Source organism: Denticeps clupeoides, chromosome 4 (genome assembly GCF_900700375.1).
Source record: "Denticeps clupeoides chromosome 4, fDenClu1.1, whole genome shotgun sequence".
Classification (NCBI taxonomy): Eukaryota; Metazoa; Chordata; class Actinopteri; order Clupeiformes; family Denticipitidae; genus Denticeps; species Denticeps clupeoides.
Window position 1 is genome coordinate 33,617,020 of NC_041710.1, and position 24,559 is coordinate 33,641,578.

At 39.3% G+C, this 24,559-nt stretch overlaps 2 protein-coding genes across 5 annotated transcripts; both read left to right on the top strand.

Annotated features, from left to right (window-relative positions):
- The first annotated feature begins 834 nt into the window (after positions 1–834).
- LOC114788514 (extracellular matrix protein 1-like) lies at positions 835–7,137 on the top strand. Of its 2 annotated transcripts, XM_028977165.1 has the most exons (9): positions 835–985; positions 1,525–1,599; positions 1,728–1,784; positions 2,003–2,283; positions 3,041–3,243; positions 5,307–5,580; positions 5,655–5,869; positions 6,273–6,363; positions 6,789–7,137. In XM_028977165.1, exons 1-9 carry the CDS (start codon positions 934–936, stop codon positions 6,930–6,932), a joined length of 1,392 nt encoding a protein of 463 aa, XP_028832998.1. In that variant the 5' UTR covers positions 835–933; the 3' UTR covers positions 6,933–7,137. The 2 variants fall into 2 exon arrangements, with proteins under 2 accessions (XP_028832998.1, XP_028832999.1); XM_028977166.1 differs by lacking the exon at positions 835–985 and having other exon boundaries at positions 1,532–1,599; positions 1,708–1,784.
- Positions 7,138–7,992: 855 nt separating this feature from the next.
- pip5k1ab (phosphatidylinositol-4-phosphate 5-kinase, type I, alpha, b) lies at positions 7,993–24,170 on the top strand. 3 transcript variants are annotated; one of them, XM_028977199.1, is made up of 16 exons: positions 7,993–8,154; positions 13,957–13,991; positions 14,878–14,958; positions 15,137–15,267; positions 15,450–15,567; positions 15,690–15,842; positions 17,361–17,660; positions 17,829–18,046; positions 18,301–18,384; positions 18,562–18,610; positions 18,843–18,927; positions 19,487–19,651; positions 19,843–19,966; positions 20,072–20,134; positions 20,235–20,322; positions 20,513–24,170. In XM_028977199.1, exons 1-15 carry the CDS (start codon positions 8,067–8,069, stop codon positions 20,317–20,319), a joined length of 1,779 nt encoding a protein of 592 aa, XP_028833032.1. In that variant the 5' UTR covers positions 7,993–8,066; the 3' UTR covers positions 20,320–20,322; positions 20,513–24,170. The 3 variants fall into 3 exon arrangements, with proteins under 3 accessions (XP_028833032.1, XP_028833033.1, XP_028833034.1); XM_028977200.1 differs by having other exon boundaries at positions 20,529–24,170; XM_028977201.1 differs by lacking the exon at positions 7,993–8,154 and adding an exon at positions 9,995–10,506.
- Positions 24,171–24,559: the final 389 nt, after the last annotated feature.

Sequence of the window (24,559 nt, forward strand, 5' to 3'; positions counted from 1 at the left end):
TGAATCTGGCCTTCATACACATGACTTGTGTTCTGATTGAGTCAGTGTCAAACATCTGACCATTCTGGATAAGACTGGACAATCCAGGCCTGGAATGATTAAAAGAACATCCAGTTATTATAGAAAATACCAAATCAGTACAGTGTTGTGGAGTAATTTTTGATAATTAGAATGACTTGCTGCATCACCTGCCATCTGTTCAAGGTTTTGAGATAATTCATTGTGTGTTATGGATTACTTTAGTGAATTTGACTAATTTAGCTTTTAACTGACTGAGCTATAGTTCACTGAATTGTTTTTATTCTCTTTAACTATATTTATGTTATCCTACTTTTGCCAATTAAACTATCTCACAATTATAGTTACATGACGTAATTGAATAATAAGCCTTGCAAGTTTGCAGTCTACCTGAAGTTCACAATAATCAGAAGGTTGCCCGTTTGCTGCCAAGGTGCCACTGAGTTGCCACTGGGCAACTGCTCCACACTGCTCCCCGGGCGCCCACTGCTCCCTCAGGGAATGGGTTAAATGCAAAGACCACATTTCACTGTATGCACTGGGTGCTGTGCTGTGGTGTGTCACATGTGACAACTATTCACTTTCACTTGAACAACTGAAACATGCCAACGTTTCCATCACTGAATACATTAATACATAAAACTAAACTGAGGAAGTCAAGCAAGTTGGAACTGTTCACACTGAAACCCTTTTAAACTCACGTATATATCTGAAACAGACCCCTGGTAAACAGGTTTGACCCTGAGTGAGTTTTGGTTTGGTGAAATTCCCAGACATTAGTCACGGGAGCGCGCACACTGCCGCTTTAAAGCCCCAGTGAGGAGCGCGCAGGGTTCACTCTCGCAGCCTGACCTCAGACTGTTTCCCGGAGTTCACACCCTGTACGAACGCGTCGTTGCTGCTCGTGCTGTAATCATGGGACCGATCTTACTTGTCATGTTTGGATTTTCGCTCAGTGCATCGACAGGTCTGTAGAATTTACACGTGCAATATGCTACAAGCTGTACGTTCCATTCGCATGCGTGTCCGTCGGTGGATTAAAACCAGACGTTGTTACTGCTTATAATGCCGCTCGATCAAACGCCTTCTTCATATTATCCACCATATAAATGGATAAACATTTCGACGCAGACCTCCTACTATTACGACAGTTATGTTTCATGTTTCATGTTGCTGATATTGACAAGTGACTCCGGATTTCTGGATCTGCGTGTGTGTGTGTTTATTCTTTTTTACATGTATGTTTACAGCATATACTGTATCCAGTCGTTTCTTTCCAATCTGCACTTCGTCAGTGAGGAAAACCGCTCCTCGCTGCGCCACGCCCATCGATCGATTTAATTAACTCCACCCAACCGGGCGGTGCTCTGTGCCAACAGCCACAAGAACGTTTTTCGTGAACGTTTGCGTGATGTTTTGATCTGATCAGTGTGTTGGTGTCAGAATAATGCAGTAAATATGGCATGTAAGTCCACTCATTTAAATAATATCTTCAATCATTTTCAGGGGTCAGCCAACTTGACCCAGATTTTACCCAGAAAGAAGTGACCTTCGACCTGGACGGTCTTTTGAATTCAGAAGGTATCTGACTCTTTTTGCAGAAGGTTTTCATTTTTAAATCAAAAGTGCAGATTAGCATTTAATATTTCAGATGTCATTTTTAATAAACTTTGTTTTTCATCATTTTTGTTTGTGCATGTGTGCATTAGGATCTGATATTGGTGGGAAAAAAGGGTTGGAGTGGCCAAGTAAACTCATGCCAAGAGGTACAACAGATACAAAACATCATCTGGTTTATTTGCTTATATCTTTCATAGCTTTTCATTTGAATATAACTATTATCTTCTCTTTCACCTTTCACTAATTTCCCTTATCATTCGTTTATCCATTAGTTCAGTCTTTGCAGTTGTTTTTCTTCAACTGATAAATAATGTGCACAAAGCTGCCATTGTAAACTCTGTAGTAAATACATAATCTCTTCCAGGCCCAGCTCCTGTGCTAAGGGGCAGGACTGTTGGAGGCCCCTCACCCCCAAATGTCTTATTTCCACTGGGGAGACCTTCACCTGACAACATTGGTGCCATCTGTCTCTATGGAACCAGTCGGCCACGATACCCTAAACAAATCTTGCCACAGTCGGGCAGAGCCCACCTGTCTCGGCAGGCAGATGCCATCCACCGCACGGAGGCCTGGTACAGCTGGCACTGCTGCAGCAACAACGGTCTGGAGGAGCGGGACAAGGCTCTGTGCTGTGCACACCAGGCTGTGAGTTGGGCTTATTTTCACATTGTCCCAAGTGTAATAACTATACAACCTTTGTTAAAATGCACACTACAAAAACATTTGCTTTGCTTCATTTAAATGTTAAATATTTTACATTTGTTGCAGTGCGGACCCAACAAAATGTCCCTGCTTCTCATGTTTTTCCAGTTACAAGTACAAGTGTGTGTGTGTGTGTGTGTGTGTGTGTGTGTGTGTGTGTGTGTGTGTGTGTGTTCTGTGTAGCACATTTTTTACTTTCAGTTTGTTCACTCTGTTTTATACGCCATCCTGTTATGGGAGCAGTAAACCATCTGGAACTGTTTTTCAGATGTTGTGATGGAAAAAAGCTGCTGTTTTTCAAGCTGTACACTTCACGTTCACATTCTTCACTTTCTCCTGCAAACCCACATTCATATTGAACAGCGGTTGTGGCTCATCTTGACCTTGCAACTACACAGACTAAATAACGCCTTTGTTATCAGCCCAAGACAGATTAGCTGCTAGAAAATGGCCCAAGGTTTTGGCTCATAAATGTTTTTTTACTTTTTACTGTTAACACAAACACTGGAGATTTGAATTCTATTTTTGTTGCCACACATTGCTGAGAAATGACTTTACGTAAGTTGTGTGGAGGTCATGCTTAATGCATGCACAAATCTACAAAAACGTACATGCCGTACATATACAGTTCAGTATGGTGTCGTACATAAATGTCCTCAAATTCAGTGAACTAAAAAGAACATGTGTTTTGTACTGGCAGTGGGAACAGGCCCTGAATCTCTTTTGTCAAGAGGAGTTCTCCATAAAGACAGCACACTACAGCTGCTGCCTTCTGAGGGGAGAAGACAGGTGGAGCTGCTTTGACAGTCATGCACCCAACCCTTCATACTATCCGTCTTCATCGTATTCCGGGGCTGACGTCCCACCTCCTAGTGATCCTGCATTTTCACCCACCTGCCTCAGGTCAGAGAGCCAGATGGTCACAGCAAATCTCAAAAAGCTAAAATTCAGTTATTCTGGCAACACAAAAATACAAAAAATATTTTTTTGTGTGCTGCTGAGCTCAGTTTTACTGGCACTGAGCTTATCATTCAGATCTGTACTAATTACATAACTCTGTTCAATGATGCTTGGTGCTGCAGCCACTTTATTCCCATATGTAACCATGCCTTCACTCCACACAGAGAACACGCTTTCAAACAGCCACTGTAGATGCAAAGTGACAGAAAACCATGACTATTTCTTCAGTAAACACATGTTGTACTGCAGGAGGGCGAGAATGGTGGTTCTACACAAAGAGGACCTAATTTATCAATACGAACATGTATTGCGGTGTAAAAATAACGGTACGCCAAGATTCACATGTGCTTCATGAAACAGGGGAACTTGTGCCAATCAGTGTGTAGCACACGTCCGTCTTGATAAATCCGACGGCTGAAACCAACGTAATTTACATGGCCACGCCCCAAAATGACATGAAGGAACGGAAGGTGGCAAAGAAGAAATTTCTCAGACATGGAAATCGCCGTTATTACAACTAAGGTAGAGGAGACATTTTCTAATATTACTATGGCAGTAAAAGCACCAAAAGAATGAAGATATTAATTTATTCAGGTGGAGGGAAAAATATAGTGCTGTTTGGCATCATAAAAAGCAGAATAAAAGTGGATGATAAATTGTGTGTATGGAGGCAGATCACTGCAGCTGTGAACGTAACTCGCCAAGTAATGATGATCCAGTTTACACTTCACTTGTAATTCAAGATTCAAAGAACTTTATTAATCCCAGAGGGAAATTGCTCTTGGTTATACAGTTGCTCCGATTAATCAGATTAATTAATTAATTAATTAATCTACCGTGAAGGAAGAAAAGTTAAAAAAAAAAAAGTTAAAAATGTAAAATAAAATAGAATTGTAATTAGCTCTGGCACATAACGTGTTCAGAGCAAAAGTGAAGTGATTGTCATTGTGAAACACTGCAGCACTGCACATGGTGACAGAACAAAATCACCTTGATAAGCAGTGGGCAGCCATGACAGGCGCCCAGGGAGCAATGAGTGTGTGGGGACGTTTCCTTGATCAGTGGCACCCCTATGGCCACTGCTCCCAGTGGTGAACAGGTTTAACTGAAATCCTAGACTAATTGAAATAAATTTTAATTGATTTACATTAAGGTAAAAAATATGTTATTCTACTTCTTGCTACTTAAAAGTATTAAATGTATTTGAATGTTTTTCATTGAATAGAGACAAATGTAAACTTGATCAATTTTAATTTTATTAAACCAGGTGATTCAGCACCAAGCACCAGTCGCCTCCAGGCGAAGTCTGGAACCACACAACCAAGCTGAGACCGAAAACTGATCATCATCCGTCAGTCTTCAGTCATCCATGTGCAACCCTGCACAATATTGCATCTCCTCTACTGATCTGCCATGGCTGAAGATGATTACTGTCATTGCTCTTATTTAAATTGGTCTCATCATACAATGTTACATCAATTAAACAATTAATTCATTTATCCTGGATATGTAAATTTTCTTTGACTGTTGTATACAACACACGAGGTACTTGTGAATATATTGTCATAAAATGTTTAAAGAATATTGACAGCCATAGGCATGTCTGAAATAACGCAACTAACTATGTGACCTATAATCTCACAATTAAGTAAGTTCATTAAGAAAGTTAATTAATCATATATAATCCATAATAAACATCACCTGACAGCCTGGCTGCTTAATTTATGTTCAGAGTAACTATGTTGTCATTTATTCCCTGTCACAGCTTGATTTCCTCTGATGCAGGAAGTGTATCTGAGAGCAACCATAGACTTATGTGTATCGTACGCTCATATTGAAATTTAATAAATTACAAAAACAGGATTAAAGTTTGTGTTCTGGGAGACGGAATTATTAACAACAAATAGAATATAGTGTCCAATGTGACTTTTCTTTATACCCAGTGTTTTCTCGACTGTGTTTTTCTTAATGTGTGTGAGATTGTGAACTATTCTCTGTACATCCAGTGGGCAGCACCACCCACCTGCAGCTCCACGTACTGGGATGGAGCAGAACTTTACGGTGCCTGACATCATGTTCCCCCCGGGCCAACCCACCCACTCCAACATCAAACGAATCTGCAAACTACGTAAGAGCCGCCCACGCTATCACGAAAAAAAATGTTTTCCTCCTGGCTATGACTGGCTGGGCCATCAGGCACGGTCGGTAAACCAGTGGGAGCAAAGCCTGAAGAGCTGCTGTGTTGTGAGATCTGAAGCCCTTGCCTGTGCTGTGGAGAAGGTGAGATGTTGTCCGAGGTTCATTCTTAGGAAGTGTGTTTGGGAATGCAGAATCTGACTCTTTTCCTCTACTAGTGGAGGATGGAAATGGAGTTGTTCTGTCAGAAGGAGTCAGGTGCAAACCCTCAGCAGTACCAGTGCTGTGAGCCGCAAGGAGAGAAGCGCTATGACTGCTTTGCTTCAAAGGCCCCAGACCCACACTATCATGATCCTTTGAGGCAGAGGATTATACACCTCAACCCAAACTCCCTCGGCATGATCTGTGACTATAAGAAGAATCTAAAGAAGAGGTACGTTCAGATAATCAGGGAAATTATACTTTAGGTCCACTGACATTTTTTTTTGCTTTTATATTTATAAAATATATATATTTTAGATTTACATAAGTCACTTTCCAAGGTTCACACTTAGTGCTGAAAAAATATCCACTTTTAGCCAATCACACAAGTGGATTTCCCAGAACATGCCATTTCGGTGTCTATAGCTTTAAATGATAATGAGGAGGAGAGAGACAGGACGAGAAAGAGAGTGACCTATTTAAGTTGAGGGGCATTCACAGAAATGACATCATCAACACCCTTCACCAACCAAAATGTTTGGCGCAGACACTAAGTCATGTTTTTCCAGAAAAAAAAATCTTAATTATCCCACTGTTTCTTCAGTCTCAAGTGACCCACTTTAATACACCTTTAGGTTTGGTGCTTGGCTTCCAGTAGAGAATATTGTTCAACAGTGCTGTCACCTTGAGAGTCAGAGACAGAAGCATGATTGCACAGAAGAGCAGGTGAGTGGACCTCAGCTTCAGAGCGTCTCCTTTTATGTTTAAAAATGTTGGAATAGAAATCTGACTGTGTGTGATTTAAACACCTTTAATTAGAAATTTCTATGGTGTTCTGTGTATCTTCTGATCCACCTGTTTTTTCAAAGAAGTGTCATTCACTAGCAGTGGTCATGTGATGTTATAGTTGAATGAGATTTCAAGAGATCAGAATTACCACTACTAGAATTCCCCTCTGGCAAATTCTAACTGTGAATTAGAATCTAACAGTGGAATAATAGACATGTTAATAGATACTGTTTTAACCTTGTATTTGTATTACCTGGTATTACTTTCTATCATCTGGATCAAACATGAAATACACTGTGGAAGCTAAATCTAAAGTTTTTGTGAGGATACTGTCCCACAAACAGTTCTTTGTGCCTTTGCAGCTGGACCAACTTCAAGAGCAAAAGTGCCCAGCTGGAAATCCGGAGTTTTCAGTAAAACCTGAATATTGCCAGAGGAGTCTTGGAACCCTGATCTCAGAATTCCTTAAAAGATTTCAAAGGACCTGCCCACTTTCTAGAGTTTGACTTCACAGGCTTGAAGAATGTGGAATAAGTCCTGAAATTCCTTTTTGGTGGAGAATTTTGATGCCCTGATAAATTAGTATAAAAAAACCCACATGTAAAATAAAACTATGTGTGGTGAATAAAGGACATATGGAAGTGATAAATTGTTTAATTTTTGCTGTCATGCAGCTGAAAACACAATAAAGTAATAACCTTTTCCTCCTAACTACTGTTCATGTAATAATACTAAAATATGATGATCCTCATTTGAGTTCCCCTTAACATTTAATCTGGATATCATTTGTAGAGGCTTGTTTTAGTCATCACGCTTTACTTCCTGTCACTTTCTGCTCTTTTATGGATATATATGTACTGGGACAGCACTGTCCACCTGGTGGCAGTATCTATTCACTTTTTTTATGGAAAGTGAACAAGAGCTATGTCAAGACTCAAAGCCATGGGGTTTTGCTGTGGATAATGGGGATAATTGTAGACCCCTTCCATGATTTACTTTTGCATATTAACAAATGTTTGCTATTTTTGTTTCATGCTTCCAATTTATGAAGTTGGGTTAATATCTGTTGATAGTGAAAGTGAAGTGATCGTCATTGTGATAGACGTGTGTCCAATAATATTTTAACCCAAAGTGCAAGTCTGCGTATTAGAATGTGATTGTGGTATTAAAAGCTGGAGTAAATGTATGAGTACCAGCTAGCTCTCTGACTCTCTCTGAACTGGGTTGTTTGCACGAGTTGTGGAGAGAATGGAGGTCAGATGCCATATCATTTGTAGACACCGACTTTTATGTTTATTAAAGTATTTAGTATAATCGTTTATCCCAGTTTATGAAGTGTTACCAAATATTTTTTAAAATTATATGTTTTTAAATTGTTGTGCAAAAAAAGTAGGCTTTCAGGTTTGACTTTTATCTGCGCAACATACAGAAATAAATGAAACCTTGAAACACTACAGAAGCTGTGTGTTATTCTTGCGTGTATATGTGTTATGATTTTTCTTTTAATAAGGTTTTATGCAAGTTGTCGGCTGCGGCGGCAGAGCTGGGAAGAATCGGTCTCGCCGCCGCAGTGCGCAGTGGGAGCGGCCGCGGAAGGGTTAAATCTCGGCGCTCCGGCGTAAACAGAGTCTCCGGGCGGCATGAGCGACGCTGGAGGAAAAGTCGCGGCGTGTCCGACCAATATGGCTACAGCCGGTCCAGCCGACCCCGGCCCAGCAGCTCCCGGTGGTAATTAACATCGAACCTGAAAACGAGTAGCCGTGTCCGGACAGACGGAGGGGTTTTCGCCTGAAACGTCGCGATTGTGTGGAGCAGGCTCCGTAGCATCTGGCTAGCTAGCAAGCAGCTCTTAGCTGATTTAGCTTATAAGCGAAGTCACGTTTCTGGCCAGGATACAGTAAAAAATAGAACAACCGACAATCTGGGAATCGGGGTTGTAGATGTATAAACTGAACATTAGATACGTGAGGTAAAATAAAATTGAATTAAAATGCATGACAACTTTTGACGTAGCAGCTATGCTAGCGCAGCTAATTGCCATTGTTCGCGCTGCTGGTCACAGCCGGTGAAATTGTGCCTGAACGCCGCTTGTTAGGGATCCTGTTTCGGGGGAGTTGTGACCGTGCGCTGAGTTTGGCAACATTAGACCCATCTCGTTCGGTGCCTAACTTGAGAGGTGACATGGTCAGCTCGTTAAACAGGTTGAACTGTGAGTGCCTGTCTGGAGTTTGGAGTAACTTGATTCCAATCGTACTTTTTTGTCTGTATGTCATCTGTGTCGGAGGCCACCAGCGTAGAGCCTTTATTCTCACGTTGTCCCTGCCGCAGTGTCTGTAAAAACATTACTCTGTAAACTCAGTTATAGATGACCACATGCATATTTAACACTATTTAATGACACACTTGAACTGGCCTGTTTGTTATCCAGCCCTATTTATATTTTAACAATAGACTTGGCGGGTCTCCTAATCTGGAGAGTAGTATGGGGTAAGAATGCAGTACTACTGGTCTCCAGTGCTTGACCAGTGTGGAAACTGAAATTCTTGTTGGCATGTGAAGGAAGTGATACTATGGCAGAAACATCAGTGTGTTTCTTTTTTGTGACCATATAAGTAATGTCACAATTTTGTTGTTTTTAAGATTGAGAATTTAACTCTTTAGCTCTTTTAAGATCAAGGGATGAATAGCACCAACATAGGAACACAGGATTGAATGAAAGTGAAGTGATTGTCATTGTGAAGCCCGCAGCCCACTGTGACACAACAAAATGTGTCCTCTGCATTTAACCCATCGTCCTTAGTGAACAGTGGCACCTTTGAGGTTTGGGATTCGAACCCACATCCTTTTGATTACAGGTCCGTTTCCTTACTCGCTAGGCCACCTCTGCTTTTTAAGAAAAAAAAAAAAAAACACCTCTGCCCCTTGAGAACATAGCAATATGCTCTCTTGCACTTGACTGTTTTCACCATTCTGTGGTCGGCAAGTAGGGTGTACTCCTGTGCAAGTCCCAAGCTATTCTGGTTTGTCTTGTTTATGGATTCGTGGCTCTGCTGTGTGATTGGATGGAAACTCCTGTGGGTTTTCAATGGTGTTGCTTAACGCGTGTTTCATCTGACTTCATCTGACTTCACAGTTAATCCAAAACTAGAATTGGTCGAGTTCACCTCTGTTGCATGTCTGACCATCTGCTTCATTATTGTACTTAAATATTACAGCCAGTTAACATGACAATCTGAGTGCCATAGATACAAGCTTCCCAGGCATATTTGCCATGACTCTCACAACGGCTACCTGACTTCTGACAATGTACATTGTCTTGCCACCTCAACTGTGTCTTACAGTGGAAGGATTCCCTTCTCACCCTTTATACTGCTGTCAGAAGATTATGTTCATGTTGGTTTCCTGTGAACTGTGCTGGGCTGCTCAGTGCTCCCATTTTATTGTGGGTGAGTGGGTGGTAGTAGCCTAGTGGGTAACACACTCGCCTATGAACCAGAAGACCCAGGTTCAACCCCCACTTACTACCAATGTGTCCCTGAGCAAGACACTTAACCCTGAGTTGCTCTGGGGGGGCTGTCCCTGTAACTACTGATTTTAAGTCGCTCTAGATAAGGGCGTCTGATAAATACTGTAAATGTTATTGTTGTTGTTTTTTATTTAATTTTTTTTATTTATTGCATGTTGGCTGAAGTTATTGTTAGGCACTTGTCAGGGAACGTTGAGACGATGTGATGTATACTTGAGAACAATGTTTTTTATGGGACACAGATCCCAACTCCTCATTCTTTCATTGCTGCAAGTACAGTTTAACTAAGATATGCACTAATCCAAATGACCACAGCCATTAATATCTGTTGACATATTCTTATGAATCATCCCACTCCACCCCATTATTGTATTGCAACTTCTGAGCTAACAATATATATTTCCTTTCAAGACGTTCTTTTACCAGGCGTTACATTGCCTTGTAGTCTTACTTCAAATATGTACATCCAGCCTCATATCCCTTTCACTGTTACTTTTTCATCCACCCTGAAGATCCAAGGACTCCCTTCTGGAGAATACTGGTCTCCCGCAGAGGTACATGCATGGTCCTGCTGTGCTGCCTGCTGTGTGTTCGATCCTTTAGTGGGCCGCTCAATTGAGAGCCAATATTTTATTCACAACGCAGATAACAAATGTTTAAAAGTAGCAATTTTATTAACAGAATGAGCTCATTTTAATTTTTAATGCTTGCTAATGGTCTGAAATATTTGGGACAGGGGCATGTTTACCATGATGTCTGTTTTGGTTTTACAATTTAGTTCCATTCTTGCTTGATATAGGTTTCCAGCTGCTGAAGAGTTCATAGTTATCTTTGACATTGTTCATTTAATGATGCGGCAAGTATTTTCTTTAGTTGAAAGATCAGGCGAAGCTCATGTGGGTGGGAGCATATCTAAAACGTTTCTAAACCTTTCAGCATTCATAGTTCTTTCTAAAACATGCAAGCTGCTCATATGCACTTATGCATTGCTACACAATCAGAGATGCTGGCTATTGATCTGATAACAGGCTGGAAGGTCTCACTCCTCTTTAGCCCAGAGGACAGTGTCTGTAATTATCAAGAAGAATGTCCAATTTGTCTGACCATAGAACAATTTATTCTCATATCTAGCAACTACTTTTTTCTGTCATTTTCTCATATTTTTTTCTGATATTACCAGACTGATACTGAAGACATCAGAGATAATCGGTATATTAGCATGTAAAACCACAACTATCGCTGCCCTCCTCAGCTCCCATTTCAGCCATTTCGCTCATTGGTAGCTTTAAACAGTGAACCATGTCTCGTCATTGCTTTTGTATTCCTGTGCTTCAGCAGCCCAGACATCCCAACTTTGCAAAAACCTGCAAATATTGTAGTCTGAAGTGACCTGCCTTCTATGTTTTCGTTTTTTTGGGGCGCTCTCCCTCTGCCGTGATGCTCCCACTGGACCGTTATCACTAATCGTTATGATGGTCCTCAAAGTTCAATAAAATCCTGCCTGTATGGAAATCTGATTGGAATATTTTGCTAAGTAATCCAATCAGGATGTCTATGGAACCCAATTTGTCGCAAAACAATATTAATATTTCTAATATTAAGCAAAAATGATTTCAGTCACCAGTGAGGTGAGTAAAAATGCAAGCTGTATGCAAAAAACTAGTGGTCAAAGAAATTAAAACAAATATTTACATGATTATAATGTACTGTATACATAATTCAAATTTAGTTACAAACTAGAGCATACAAACTATAAAAAAATCTAAACTGGTTATATAATTATTGTGTAAAATGGATCGGCAATTATTGACGTGAGACTCCTGTCAGAGAGAGCAAGGGTAATTGGTTGCTCTAACAACACATCTAAAAGCATTAAATAGGCATGGTTATACCTCATTATTTCACTTAACTGAAAAGTAAGCCTGAAAACAGGTCATTAATTATGTATCAGATGCTATTTCTATGCTGCCATAAAAACACACTTGATGGGCCTATAGCATCCATCACTTTTCTCCAGCATTCTGGCTTCCTTCCTAATTACAACAATTAATATACTACAATTAGTACATTACTACATTTAATGTATAATTGTTGCTATAATCAATCTCTTTTAGAGATTTAGAGCCCACTTCGATACTTGCTTTGTTTTTGCTGTATTGCCCCAGCCTACAGCTGATCTAAGGTAATGTTATTTATGATTGTATGCAATACTTTGTATTGCATACTCTTTGGAAAGACTCTTTGGAAATTTCCAAAAATGTAAGCTTATTTCCTGAATAATTTTCTTGGCAGTGTCACTAATACCATTTCATTTGAACAAGCTTGGTGTTGTATTTTCTGATATATATTTTGAAATGGATTGATTAATGAATTAGATGTCATTTTGGCAGAGGCTTCTTGTGTATATATGTGTTTTAGTAAAGAATGTCATCAAAATCCTGTATTGAGATGTATACTACTTATGTAGTGGAAGAGTATGTGGAAACACCGCACTTACTACTGTCTAGGGCTGTATGAAATCATTTAGTTTTTTTCTAAAACTAAAATGTTTACATGAATTCCATTTTTATTTCAATTTTTTCCTCAACAGATCTTTTTTTTTTTTTTTTGAATGGAAAGCTAGGTCCCAACTCAACAGAGGCCAAAATTCATTACCACTTTGTGGAAATTATAGGACCCTGAGCAAGACACTACCCCTGAGTCACTCCTTGTAACTACTGATTTATAAGTTGCTCTAGGCTGTAAAAGTAATTCATGGCAGTATAGAATTCCTGAATGATTTTTATTTATCTATTTTTTTTGTTTATCGACCTGCCAGATAATAAATGTCAATGATAATGAAATTTGTTTACCAATATGAGACAAAATTTCATTATTACTGAAAATCAGCAAATACTGTGATAACATAGATATATTGATATAATAGGGTGTAATGTCACTAACAAAGCTACCATCCTTGACAGGAATGTTGCATGTTTGAAATTCATCACTCTTTGTTCAGTATGAAAAAACAAAGTAGCAATTTTTTCTGCTTGCAGCAGTTGTCTGATTTGCAGTCTTTGTCCATCTAATTCTTATACTGTGGCATACCTCTCAGTAATCAATCAACAAATTTCTTATATGCACAGTTGAAACATATACATGTTAGAACCAAATAATGAAATTCTTACTTTGCTTGTTCATATTCAGAGATACATATATTATTGTATCTTATAAAAATATAGGGGGAAAAAAGCTATTTGTCAATCTTGTTTTGTGATATTTTACACTTCTTTAGTGTGCTAACAGAATGTTGAGTTTGTGTTTTCTCTTTAATCGTGGACATTCTGGATCACCCTGCTGTTATACAAGTTCCTTTCCAGAGATTTTCTCTGCGGTTTTAATACATGCTGGAGTCTTCCTCTCCTTGCCACTATACCCCTGTAGATATTGGTTCTCAAAAACTAAAATATTTTTTGTGCTTGGTTGAGTTTTGTGTTAGTCCAAGTCCCAAGGAATTTGAGGATCTTCTGATTTTAAAGAGTTATTGCTTCTAGACTTAATAAAAATGTCTTGTTCTAATAACTTAATATTGTTTGAAGTGGCCTTCAAATCTTTCATTTACTTATTTATGTGAGCACTAAAATAAACACAGCAAGTCGGAAGTCTGCTTCCACTCTTAGATTTGTTTTACAGAAACAGATGATTTGCTGCTTTTTTTGTTTAAATAAACTGTACTTTTAAAACCAATATAGGGTTTTCACAATTGAACTGAATGATTTTCAAACTGAAATATCCCACTTGAAACATTTGTAATGTAATTTTGTAAAATTGTAATTTTGCAAAATGTTACTGCGATTCAGAATTGAAAGGGTTTGAATGGACTGATTATTACTTATTGACAGAAAGCATATTCTTGGGGAATTCATATGAATTAATTTAGATTCCAGTAGGACTGTGTGATATGCCTTTATTGTAAATGTTCAGCTGTGGAATTGATTTTATTTAATTGTTGTTAATTTTAGGAGCCAGCATTTCCCGGAAGTTGGCATCTCCAGAGGTAAGAAATGAAAATTAACTTCAGTTGTTTTGTTTTTAGCTGTTGGCCGCTGTAATGGGATTCTGCTTCATTAATGCAATCAGTGGATTTTGAGAGCAGGGGAGGGGCTGTGCTTGTGTGTTCTTGTGAGTGCTTACACTCTAGCGGTACTGTGTGAAGTGTGGCAAAAATGGCAGTATTGATAATGATGCGAACGAGTATCTAATGCAGACCATAATCTTTTATTTAATAAAAAAAGATTCTTAGAATATTAGAAACTCAGAACTAGGGCTGTCCTTAAGAATTTTAACAATTAATATAGCAATTGATTTTACGATGCATTGATTTATTCTTCCTAATCGATTTGGTTTGGTTCGATTCTCAATTATTTCCACTTTAATTGACTGTTTTTTTTCCAATTACGATATCTAAATTAGAATGTATAAATAGCTATATCATACATTTCTTAATATTTCAATACATGTTTATTGCTCTTAAACTCAAAATTACAAAATATAATTCAACTAAGACTGATAAAAAATTGCATCTAATAAAACAAATTTACAAGCAGTGAATCACACTGAAGATCCAATCATTTACCACGCAACTCTACTGAACTTATTTAATTATTGGCTCCTCCAGTTAGCTATATAGCTTTTTATATTGAGCAGTATCTGGCTTTTTTTTTTTTTTTTTTTTTTTTTTGCTGCACCCATTCTTTGTAATACATAACTACACAACTACCTTACATGTTGTCGTAGCTGCAAAACTATTTGTACTTAAAGAAGTGCTTCAGTCAATATGGCACTACACTGGACCAGATGACCAGTGTACATGAGCTAAACAGATCGATGCTGTATGGGCATAGGTATGCTCAACATTTCTTGCTCTCTTATTTACTCCCAAGACCCCGGGTACCTCTCAGAGCATGAAGAAGACCATTGGACACAGAGGAGTGGACCCCACTGGAGAGACCACCTACAAAAAGGTCAGGAACAGGTCATCTAGTAGTATAGTTCAGGCCTCCTCCTTCAGTGGTTGACCGTGTCCCACATAGCTTGACATTCATTTGTACTGTTCTGGGGAATTGGATGGATGCTGACTGTAGATGTTTTGTTAGTTGTGTACTCTTGTAACTTTTTTTATTTTTATTTTTTTTCATACAGACAACCTCATCAGCACTGAAGGGTGCGATCCAGCTTGGTATTGCACATACGGTTGGCAGCCTGAGCCAGAAAGCAGAGCGAGACGTCCTCATGCAGGACTTTGTAGTGGTGGAGAGCATCTTTTTCCCCAGGTCTGTCTGTGTTGGTGGGCTGGATTTGGTAACTGTGGGGGTAAAAATCGTATTTTTGGATTGTATGTATTATGTTGGGGGGGGACAACCTGCTTTTCCATCTGAAGACTTTCCAGTGCATATATTGGGACGTTATTTCTGGTTTAGTAGTGCTTTGACTTGTGTATATCTCTGTCCTACAGTGAAGGTAGTAATCTCACTCCAGCACACCACTACAGCGACTTCAGGTTTAAAACCTATGCCCCCATCGCTTTCAGATACTTCAGGGAACTTTTTGGCATACGACCTGATGACTACCTGGTCAGTTTAAATTTCATTCTGTCACACACACACACACACACACACACACACACACACACATACACACATACACACATTGATTACCTTTTTTTCATATGTAAACTGTGTGTATGTGTCTGCAGTATTCCTTGTGTAATGATCCTTTAATAGAGCTGTCGAGCTCTGGTGCCAGTGGATCACTCTTCTATGTGTCAAGTGATGACGAGTTCATAATCAAAACTGTACAGCATAAGGAGGCAGAGTTTCTGCAGAAGTTGTTGCCAGGATATTTCATGGTGAGTGCTTCATATTAAACACAGACAAAACTGTTGGTTGAAATTCACAGACAGCTAAAATCAGACACTGACTAAGGGTGTATATTTTCTTTCTTTATTTAAAGTGAAATGATTGTCATTGTGATACACTGCAGCACAGCACACGGTGCAAACAACGAAATGTGTCCTCTGCAGTGTGTAGGGACAGTGCTTTGCTCAGTGGCAGCTTTCTGATTACGGGGCCACTTCCTTAACCGCTGGGCCACCACTGCCCCAATATTTTTTTCCCCCAGACAGCATACTCAATATGTACTCTTCATTATCTACTAGCTTTCACTTGTGAATATTGTAGCATATACATTTTACCTCTCCATAAGCCTTTAAATGACTAATGGCCATTTCTCATTGACAAAAAGAAATAAAAATGTAATCAAATCTTTAAAATTAGTTGCATTTCTACTTTTATATAATTAATATTTACACTAAAATTACTATTTAAATTTGGTAACCTTTAACAAATGTAATTTCCAAAGTAATCTTTCCAACATTCCCCATGATTTCCACTACAACACTATTAATAAATATATATTTAAATATATTAAATATATTAATAAATAAATATATAAGGATTTCTTTACAAGATGTAACTAAACATGAGCAATAATTAACATACATTTTATTACAATCTTTTCTTACAGTGACAGATTACATTTTTTTTGTAATGGAATTATGTAACATTGTTACATGCAATTTGTTATTCCCCAACACTGTTTATACACACACTCATTTTTGTGCTTGAGGATTAAAGTTTTCTGTTGTTATGACTGATTTCAACTGAGTGCAGTAGAGCGGTGAGCAACTCTCCACTGAATTGCAAACTCTGCGTTTTGTGACTCATTAACATGCAACCAATAGAAACATGGCATCAAAGTGGGCACTAAACACACCGAGCAAACTTGGAGAAGTTTAGTATTTGATTAAGTTGATTTAAAGCGATTCATGTTACTGCGACACCATAGACAGTGTACGTTGCTTGTTGTTGGCAGTATAGAAATATTGCATGATGCTATTTCAGATACACCTACTTTTCAGTGTATCTGAAATAACAAGGTGTAGTTATATGGTGGTATAATGAGGGTAATTCACAGTAATGCCATTAACCATACCTACCTTTTGAGACTGACAAGCACTTGTGAAGTGTTTTTTTTTTTTTTTTTTTCCTCCCTCCCTTCCTTTCTCTTCTATCCATTGATACTGTGTGCATATGTGGGGCAGTGGTGGCCTAGCGGTTAAGGAAGCAAACCTGAAATCAGAAAGATGCCAGTGTGAATCCTGATCCGCCAATGTGCCACTGAGCAAAGTACTGACCAATCACTGATCCCTAGGTGCCTGTCACGGCTGTTAACTGCTCACTAAAAGTGATGGGTGATTTGAAAACACATTTTGTAGTGTGCACTGTGTGCTGTGCGGCAGTGTTTCACAATAACAATCGTTTTCACTTTCCATGTATATATAACCTGTTCCTTCCTGGTGTTCCAGAATCTCAACCAGAACAAACGCACACTGCTTCCCAAGTTCTACGGGCTGTACTGTGTCCAGGCAGGTGGGAAGAACATCAGAATTGTTGTGATGAATAACCTTTTGCCTCGTGCCATACCCATGCACCTGAAGTATGACCTGAAGGGATCAACCTACAAACGCAGAGCATCCCCAAAAGAATGCGAGAAGAACAGGCCTACCTTCAAGGATCTAGATTTCATTCAAGATGTTCCCGAAGGCCTTCTGCTCGAGCCTGACAACTACAATGCCCTCTGTAAAACCATCCAGAGAGATTGTTTGGTTAGTGTTTATGGTGACTTCCAACTTGCATTGAAAACTCATGCCATCCTCAAATATCAGTTAAATCAAAAGCTTTTGTGAAGTGCCTACACCAAGTTAACACTTTGTAATCCTGCTTTAATGAAGTCACACATTTGTTTCTTTTCCACTTTTTTTTTTCTCTTACAGTTGCTGCAGAGCTTTAAGATTATGGACTATAGCCTATTGGTTGGGGTACATAATGTTGATCAGGCATTTCGAGACCGTGTGGCAGACAGCAGAGCAAATGAGGGTCCGGTTACACCAGACCAGAGAAGACCCCAAGCCCAGAAAGCCCTCTACTGCACAGCGCTAGAGTCCATTCAGGGGGAGGCTCGAGGGAAAGGCACCACCGACAGTGAAGACCAGTCAGTCTTTACTTTGCTTTTTCCCCATCTGTGAGCCGTTTGAGGCTTGTTCTGGATCTTTCCTTTACATCTTAATGTAATTTTTTTCTTGTCTAGATGACATTATTGTTCCTTTTAGGGCCTATTTAGAGGGAGTACACTGAATTAGTCAGGGTTAGCTTGGTAACTGCTTGGCGTGTGTGGTTTGTGTAGTCTCTATTTTATGTTTTCAACTTCAATATCTGATTACATTTTCTGGTGTGTGTTTTCTGTAGCATGGGTGGAATCCCGGCACGAAACTCCAAAGGAGAAAGATTACTCCTCTACATTGGCATCATCGACATTCTTCAGTCTTACAGGTGTGTGTGTTTGACATTATACTTAACATTTACATTTTACATTTACAGCATTTATCAGACATGTGTGAACTAATTACTTAATCATCTTTTCATTTGTCTGGATCGTACTGGCTTGTTTTTCTTGGTTGCTTGAGAGTGTGTGTGTCGGATGGGCCCTGAACGTGTTGCTGTTTGCAGGTTTGTGAAGAAGCTGGAGCATTCCTGGAAGGCACTTGTTCATGATGGGGTAGAGAGACACATTATACTCAAATAGATTGTGGCTGTGTACTTTCAGTGAAACTGTTTCAAATTCAGTGTTTTTATTAATGTGCTTATTCTAGCTCAAATGCTTAATTTTTTATAAAACATTTATTAACACTTGTCCCACTTCAATAATAATAAGGTCTACCTCATCTAATTGCTGACACAATTAGGACCTATTATGCAGCCTTAATTGTTTTTGCACATGTTGTCTGCAGGACACCGTATCTGTTCACCGGCCAGGTTTCTATGCTGAACGATTCCAGCGGTTCATGTGCAACACAGTCTTCAAAAAAATCCCACGTGAGTCTAACAGTATCAAAAGGTCATAAAGCAACAGGCCTGTTTTAAAACGGGAGGGAGTGCAAGACTAGGGGCTTCTAGCTGAACAGTAGGAGGTAATATGATGCCACCGTCTGGGTACAATCTTGCTGCTGAAATACAATGGTTCACTGTATGAGGGTACTGTCAGCACCATCTGTTGCAAGATTATATTCCGTATGTATTCTGTCTCCATCATTAGAGGCATTGTGCAACTACTCAGTTCGGTGAAGGGTGTAACTAGTACAGCTGTAGTACAACACATTCCAGCACAAACACTAATGTGTTTATAAATAAAATGCGCCTTTAAGAAACATAGAGGCTAGTAAACTGCAAATCTTCACATCCAACAGTTCCTACAGACATCTTGTGGAGTGAGAGGCTTTTTCAGGGAATGGATCGGTTAGTTGACACTTATACAGTATATAATTCACCTGTACATATACACTGGATGTTAGGTGTACACAGACAAATAGGATCATGTAAGAGTAATGATCCATTTAGCAGCTCTAGCTGACTTTTATGTTTTCTGCCCCTCCAGTAAAGCCCTCTCCCTCCAAGAAAAGCCGTGCAGGGTGTCAGAGCGTGGTTCGCAGGGGTCTCCCGGCAACAGCGATGCCCCCGTCTGGGGCGGGAAATACAGTCATGGATGCAAGACTCGTCTATCGGCCTCACTTACAACCGGGAGAAGGGGAGGGGGAGAGTGGTGAGTGGACTGCGGCCTTTATTAAAGTTTAGTAAATGGAAAGTGAGAAGCATTCTTTCTGCCAGGTGGGTATTCAGAACTCTATTTTTCATTAAGGTGGGTAAGGGCATAAAGAGTTTTCCCACTTATAGTGTGCTTCATTACAAAACTTATGGACTAATGTTCTATAATTAACAAAAATGTATTTGTAGGCGTGCCCTGTGGCAGACCAGACATTCTCTTGAGAACTCCTGAGAACAGGGCAGCTGGGTCTGAGCTTGCAGAGGCAAATTACTCTACGTCTTCTTTAGGCAGCAGAAGCTCTCCACCATTGAGGTATGATGATGTGTGGGGGAAATGTGATTTACAGTAAAAAATTCTGACCAATAATGTGTTACATAAAAGTACAGTTGTGCATGATTCTTTTGTGTATGCTTCTAGGTCTGTTGGGGTTGAAGTACACAAACCTGCAACCACAGAACAGGAGCAAAATGTCCCCCATAGGTGAGATTTCTTCCAAACCTAATCATGTTCATTATTGTTTAACCTGAAGTACTAGAGAAAAAGTATAAAATAAGGCCTGCATTACATCTGTCTGTCTCAGGGCTGAGGCTAGAGGTGTGGACGAGCAATCGTCCAATCAAGATGCTGTTTCCCTTAAAGACATCATTCCTGAGACCAATATTTGATTAGTAAGTTCTGTCTGCTTGCCATCACTTACTTAAGCTCTCTGTACTGTCTATCAGGGCTGGTGGTGTAAAAATAAGTTTGACCTCATTATTAACTGTATAGGATGAAGGCCTGGTTTTGATCAGAAGTGATAGTAAAATGCCTTATGTAGCAGCAATGCTCATGTGACTTGAAATAATGACTTTCTTACAGTCGTCTTGTCCCGCAGTAAAAAAGAAGTGGGTGAAATCCAAAGAAGACACGACTGATGAACTCATGGATGGTAGATGAACAGGGGGCAGGTTGGGGGGGTGATTCTACTGGTCTGTCCTTTCCTCTCCTCTCTTTGTGTGGGAGTTCTGCAAAGAACATGAGCTACAGAGGCCCACTGTGTGAAGGAGGCATGGGAGATGGCTCACGATGATCATGTGACCTGTTCTGAGTCGGACATCCACACACCCCCTGATGGAACTCTGTAGCATGCCCACAGATGCCTCACTTGGTGTTCTACTGTGTCACCTATGCAGACGTTGCTGGAAAGCAGAACCTCATACCACCGTTCCAAACCATCTTTCCTGTTATTTCCATATAAGCTGCCATTTTTTTCTCTAGTAACGATGATGTTGCTAATCAATATCATGTTCTGTTTTGTTTTGTAATTAACTTTATTATTGTTTTTGTAAGTGTTATGAACTCAGCCTAGGATTACTGAAGTTTGGCACTCCCTAGGGTCACATGAATGTCATGTGTTGCTACACTTGTTCCTGGTGTGTGTGTATTTCCAGGTCTCCCATGTCTAACTTGTATGAAACATGCTGCCTACACCATTAGTTACGGGTGTTGCTCAGTATTTGTGTGAAATTGACCTCAGACCTTATTTGCCCTGCCTCTTGTCACTGCTTTCACCCATACTCGCTGAAAATGAATGGCAGCTGCTCGCCTTCCCATTTCCAGTGTTGCATACGTGGGCGTCTCAGCCCCTCTGCTGAAACAGTAATTTGATGGACAGGTTTGACACAGATGCCACTCTATTCTATTGACCAAACATTGGCACAAGAGCACCAAGAACTTCTGAAGTCATGAGGAGTTTAAAGAGATTTTGACTTTAGGACTACTTGAAGCATTTCTTTGACTGCCTGTGCCTTTGCTCGTGTGTCTTCACTGTATGGTTCAGCTGTGCTTTTCTTTATTACGGTCATCCCTGTTTATTTCAGTAGGGCTCTTTTTGCCTTTTCGCTCTGCCAATGAAAATCTTGCCCCGCTAATGGACCAATTGCCTGCCTCCAATGTATTGAAGGGTGGACCGAACCGAAAGCACATGTCCGGATAATCTCTCTTTGTCTTTGTAAGCAGCTGAAACCTGGATCATTTGTTTAATGTGTGATATTGCAGTGTTTGTCAGCTTTTGGAAATGAGCACAGCAGTCGTCGTCTCGTCTCCCCCCCCCCACACACACACACACACACACACATTAGATTGAGCAGTTGCCTTAATTATGGTTTCATTTGGAGAGGATATGGACCACGCTTTCCACTCTCACTTCAGCAGGTTGTTGCTTTTTCTCCTTGGGATGAGTTTTGTGGTGTTTTACAGGCAGTAGTGACTGGGTCGTGTTTATTAATGCTAAGCACAAATCCACTATACAGTCACACAATCAATGTACTGTTACCTTTCTGCCATTCAGCCTTAAGATCAATGGGATAATTATTGTTATTGTATGAATATTAACACAATCACCTATTGATTTGGTTATTTTAGACACAAAGTTTGTTCTGCTAGAGCAAAGGATATTACAGAATATTTGGGAACTGAACAGGGTGTTCCCCATTCATAATTTCCTTCTGACTGAATCAGTGTTGCATTTGTCACTTTAAAAGTGAATTCCTGCTGCTGCAATAGTGGAAAGAGACAGTGTAACAAGATGCGGCCTAGGAGTTAAATGCAAGTAGGACAATTTTAATGTGTATTAGGACTTGAAAGGACAGACTGAATAATCCCACAGTTCCAATGCTCCCTTGAATTATGAACTGCTACAAGAACAAGCAGCAAGTGTAGTGTACCACACCACAACTCCTATTCTGGTCTGTCACTCTCCACACTCCACTGCGTGCAGGTTCTGTTATCTGAAAAAAATGTTCTTGTTCCACATTCTGGAATAGTCTGTGGTCTTAAAGTGTGTGTGTGTGTGTGTGTGTGTATAATTGGTTTGTACTGGGCATGATAAATCAGAATGTTAATGTCTTCATTGTTTTTTCATTTTCTTTTGTACTGTCATTTGTGTTTACATTGGAACAGTTCAATTCTGCACATGTTCAAGGCCTTCAGCAGCCACAAAGCATAGTGGTTTCACTCAGTGAATCATTTAAAAATGTGTGAAGACTGATGTTTTAATGCTAGTTTCCACCAAAGAACGGAAAGTAGGTCTTCGCATTTTAGCAGAATCGATGCAACACAACAGATGAACAAATCTAATGGGTACAGCATCGATATGTCTGTGAATCCCAAAGTGTTTCAGGTGTTTTGTGTAGCTACCTGGAGGTAATACAGTCATATTACTCAGAAGAGGAGTGTAATGCCAGCCATTTGTTTTGGACCATGTCTGCTTATTGTTCTATGTGGCTGCTCTGTTTTTAAGGCATGATCAACCCCTACTTAGACACAGGAAAATATGTATGCTGTGCGGATGGACGGACACTAAAAAGCTTGTGAAATACTGCAATATGAACATTCTGCCAATTTTCTCCTTTTATAAAGTATTTATTTTTTCCTCTTAACTTGTAGGCCTGTGTGAATGATAAGTTATATCTACCAATAGATGATTGTGTGTGTAATATATTCTCCAAAAAGTCGTTTCTGAAACCTTAGTAGTATATATTAGATATTTGGCAAGGTGAAGAAGGGGGGAGGGTGGTTTCAACAATTTAAAATATTTTATAATATGTATTGTTTTTAAATTGTATTATGCATTATGAAAAAAAAACTGACTTGCATTTTCCACTTTTTGAATGTCTTGCGGTTTCAGAATTGGTAGGACTGAATGCTGTAACTGCTTCAATGTTTATATATTTTTACTTGCCTGTAAAAGAGAAAAGTGTATGTACGTAAGCATTCACAGAATGCCTTTTTTCCTGCAGTTATGGCTGCGCCTCTTCTCCTGCCATGTGTTCAATTAATGTGGTGATATTTCCACATAGTCGCCTTCATTTTAATTAAATGTTTTAAAATGATAGTGGTTTCTGTTTATTGTGATTTGCCATTAGATAAAACTTAACGGTAATGTAACCTTTTTTTTTTTTTTTTTAAATACAGAGCTGCTTATTATATATATATATTTTTTAAAATACTGGTTAGTGCTCTCTGGGTGGAAGTAAAATTGTGTGGACCAGGAAATGAATTCCAGAGAAGCGTTGAAATTATACAGTGTTGGCACCAATACAAAGCAGTGATTAATAATTTTCTTAATGAACAATTCTTAATGTCAAATATTGGTTTCTCTAAAGCAATTTATTGTTGAATTTTCTTTTCATTAAATAATTACATTTTGTGTGTAAAGATGGACAAGTCTCCACTGCTCACTCAAGAGTTGGGAGGGACGGGCACAGTTCTTCGAGCAAATCTCTACACATCAATATTATTAACACTTCTTAAGAAGAAAAAAAATGTATTGCTTGTTTTATGCCCTTCTAATTCTGTCTAATTCTTTGCACTGTACCTTTTAATTCCAGTTCAGAAAGTTAAGTCTGGGCCTATGCCTGACCGGACTAGACCTGCAGCCTACAGCCGCCCAGCCATTTAAATCTCTTATCAATACCTTTGAGTGTGTGTGATGACTGATTCCTTGCTGAATATTTGTAATAAACTATTTTCTTTATATTCTGAATTTCTTTTGAAGGTTTTTACAAATTTAGCAATTTCAGTTTTTCATTCAGTGTGTTTTTGTGTTGGACATCAGGACCTGTAACCAAAAGTTCACTGTTTAGAAATGTAACAGTAAATTGGCAAAAATAATGAACAGAAACTCAATAAGCGCTTATATGATTATGACCATGTATTTTTTCTGCACTGCGAAGAAGAATCATTCATTTATTTAAATAAAAACAGCACGAGCAGACTATGCTGGTTTAAGCAGCTATTATCAGCAGGTAGATACCAGCAGGTAGGTTTGATGATGATGATGATGATGATTATCACTAGAGGAATCATGACGATATATGACCGTGTCACTATAAGCAAGTGCTATCGTGAATACGGGCAAAGCAT

Coding starts and splice junctions, on each gene's coding strand:
- pip5k1ab (XM_028977199.1), top strand. CDS start 8,067: ATGAGCGACGCTGGAGGAAAAGTCGCGGCGTGTCCGACCAATATGGCT. Junction 19,652..19,842: donor AGAAGGGGAGGGGGAGAGTG/GTGAGTGGACTG, acceptor ATGTATTTGTAG/GCGTGCCCTGTGGCAGACCA. Junction 19,967..20,071: donor AGAAGCTCTCCACCATTGAG/GTATGATGATGT, acceptor GTATGCTTCTAG/GTCTGTTGGGGTTGAAGTAC.
- LOC114788514 (XM_028977165.1), top strand. CDS start 934: ATGGGACCGATCTTACTTGTCATGTTTGGATTTTCGCTCAGTGCATCG. Junction 5,581..5,654: donor TTGCCTGTGCTGTGGAGAAG/GTGAGATGTTGT, acceptor TTCCTCTACTAG/TGGAGGATGGAAATGGAGTT. Junction 6,364..6,788: donor ATGATTGCACAGAAGAGCAG/GTGAGTGGACCT, acceptor GTGCCTTTGCAG/CTGGACCAACTTCAAGAGCA.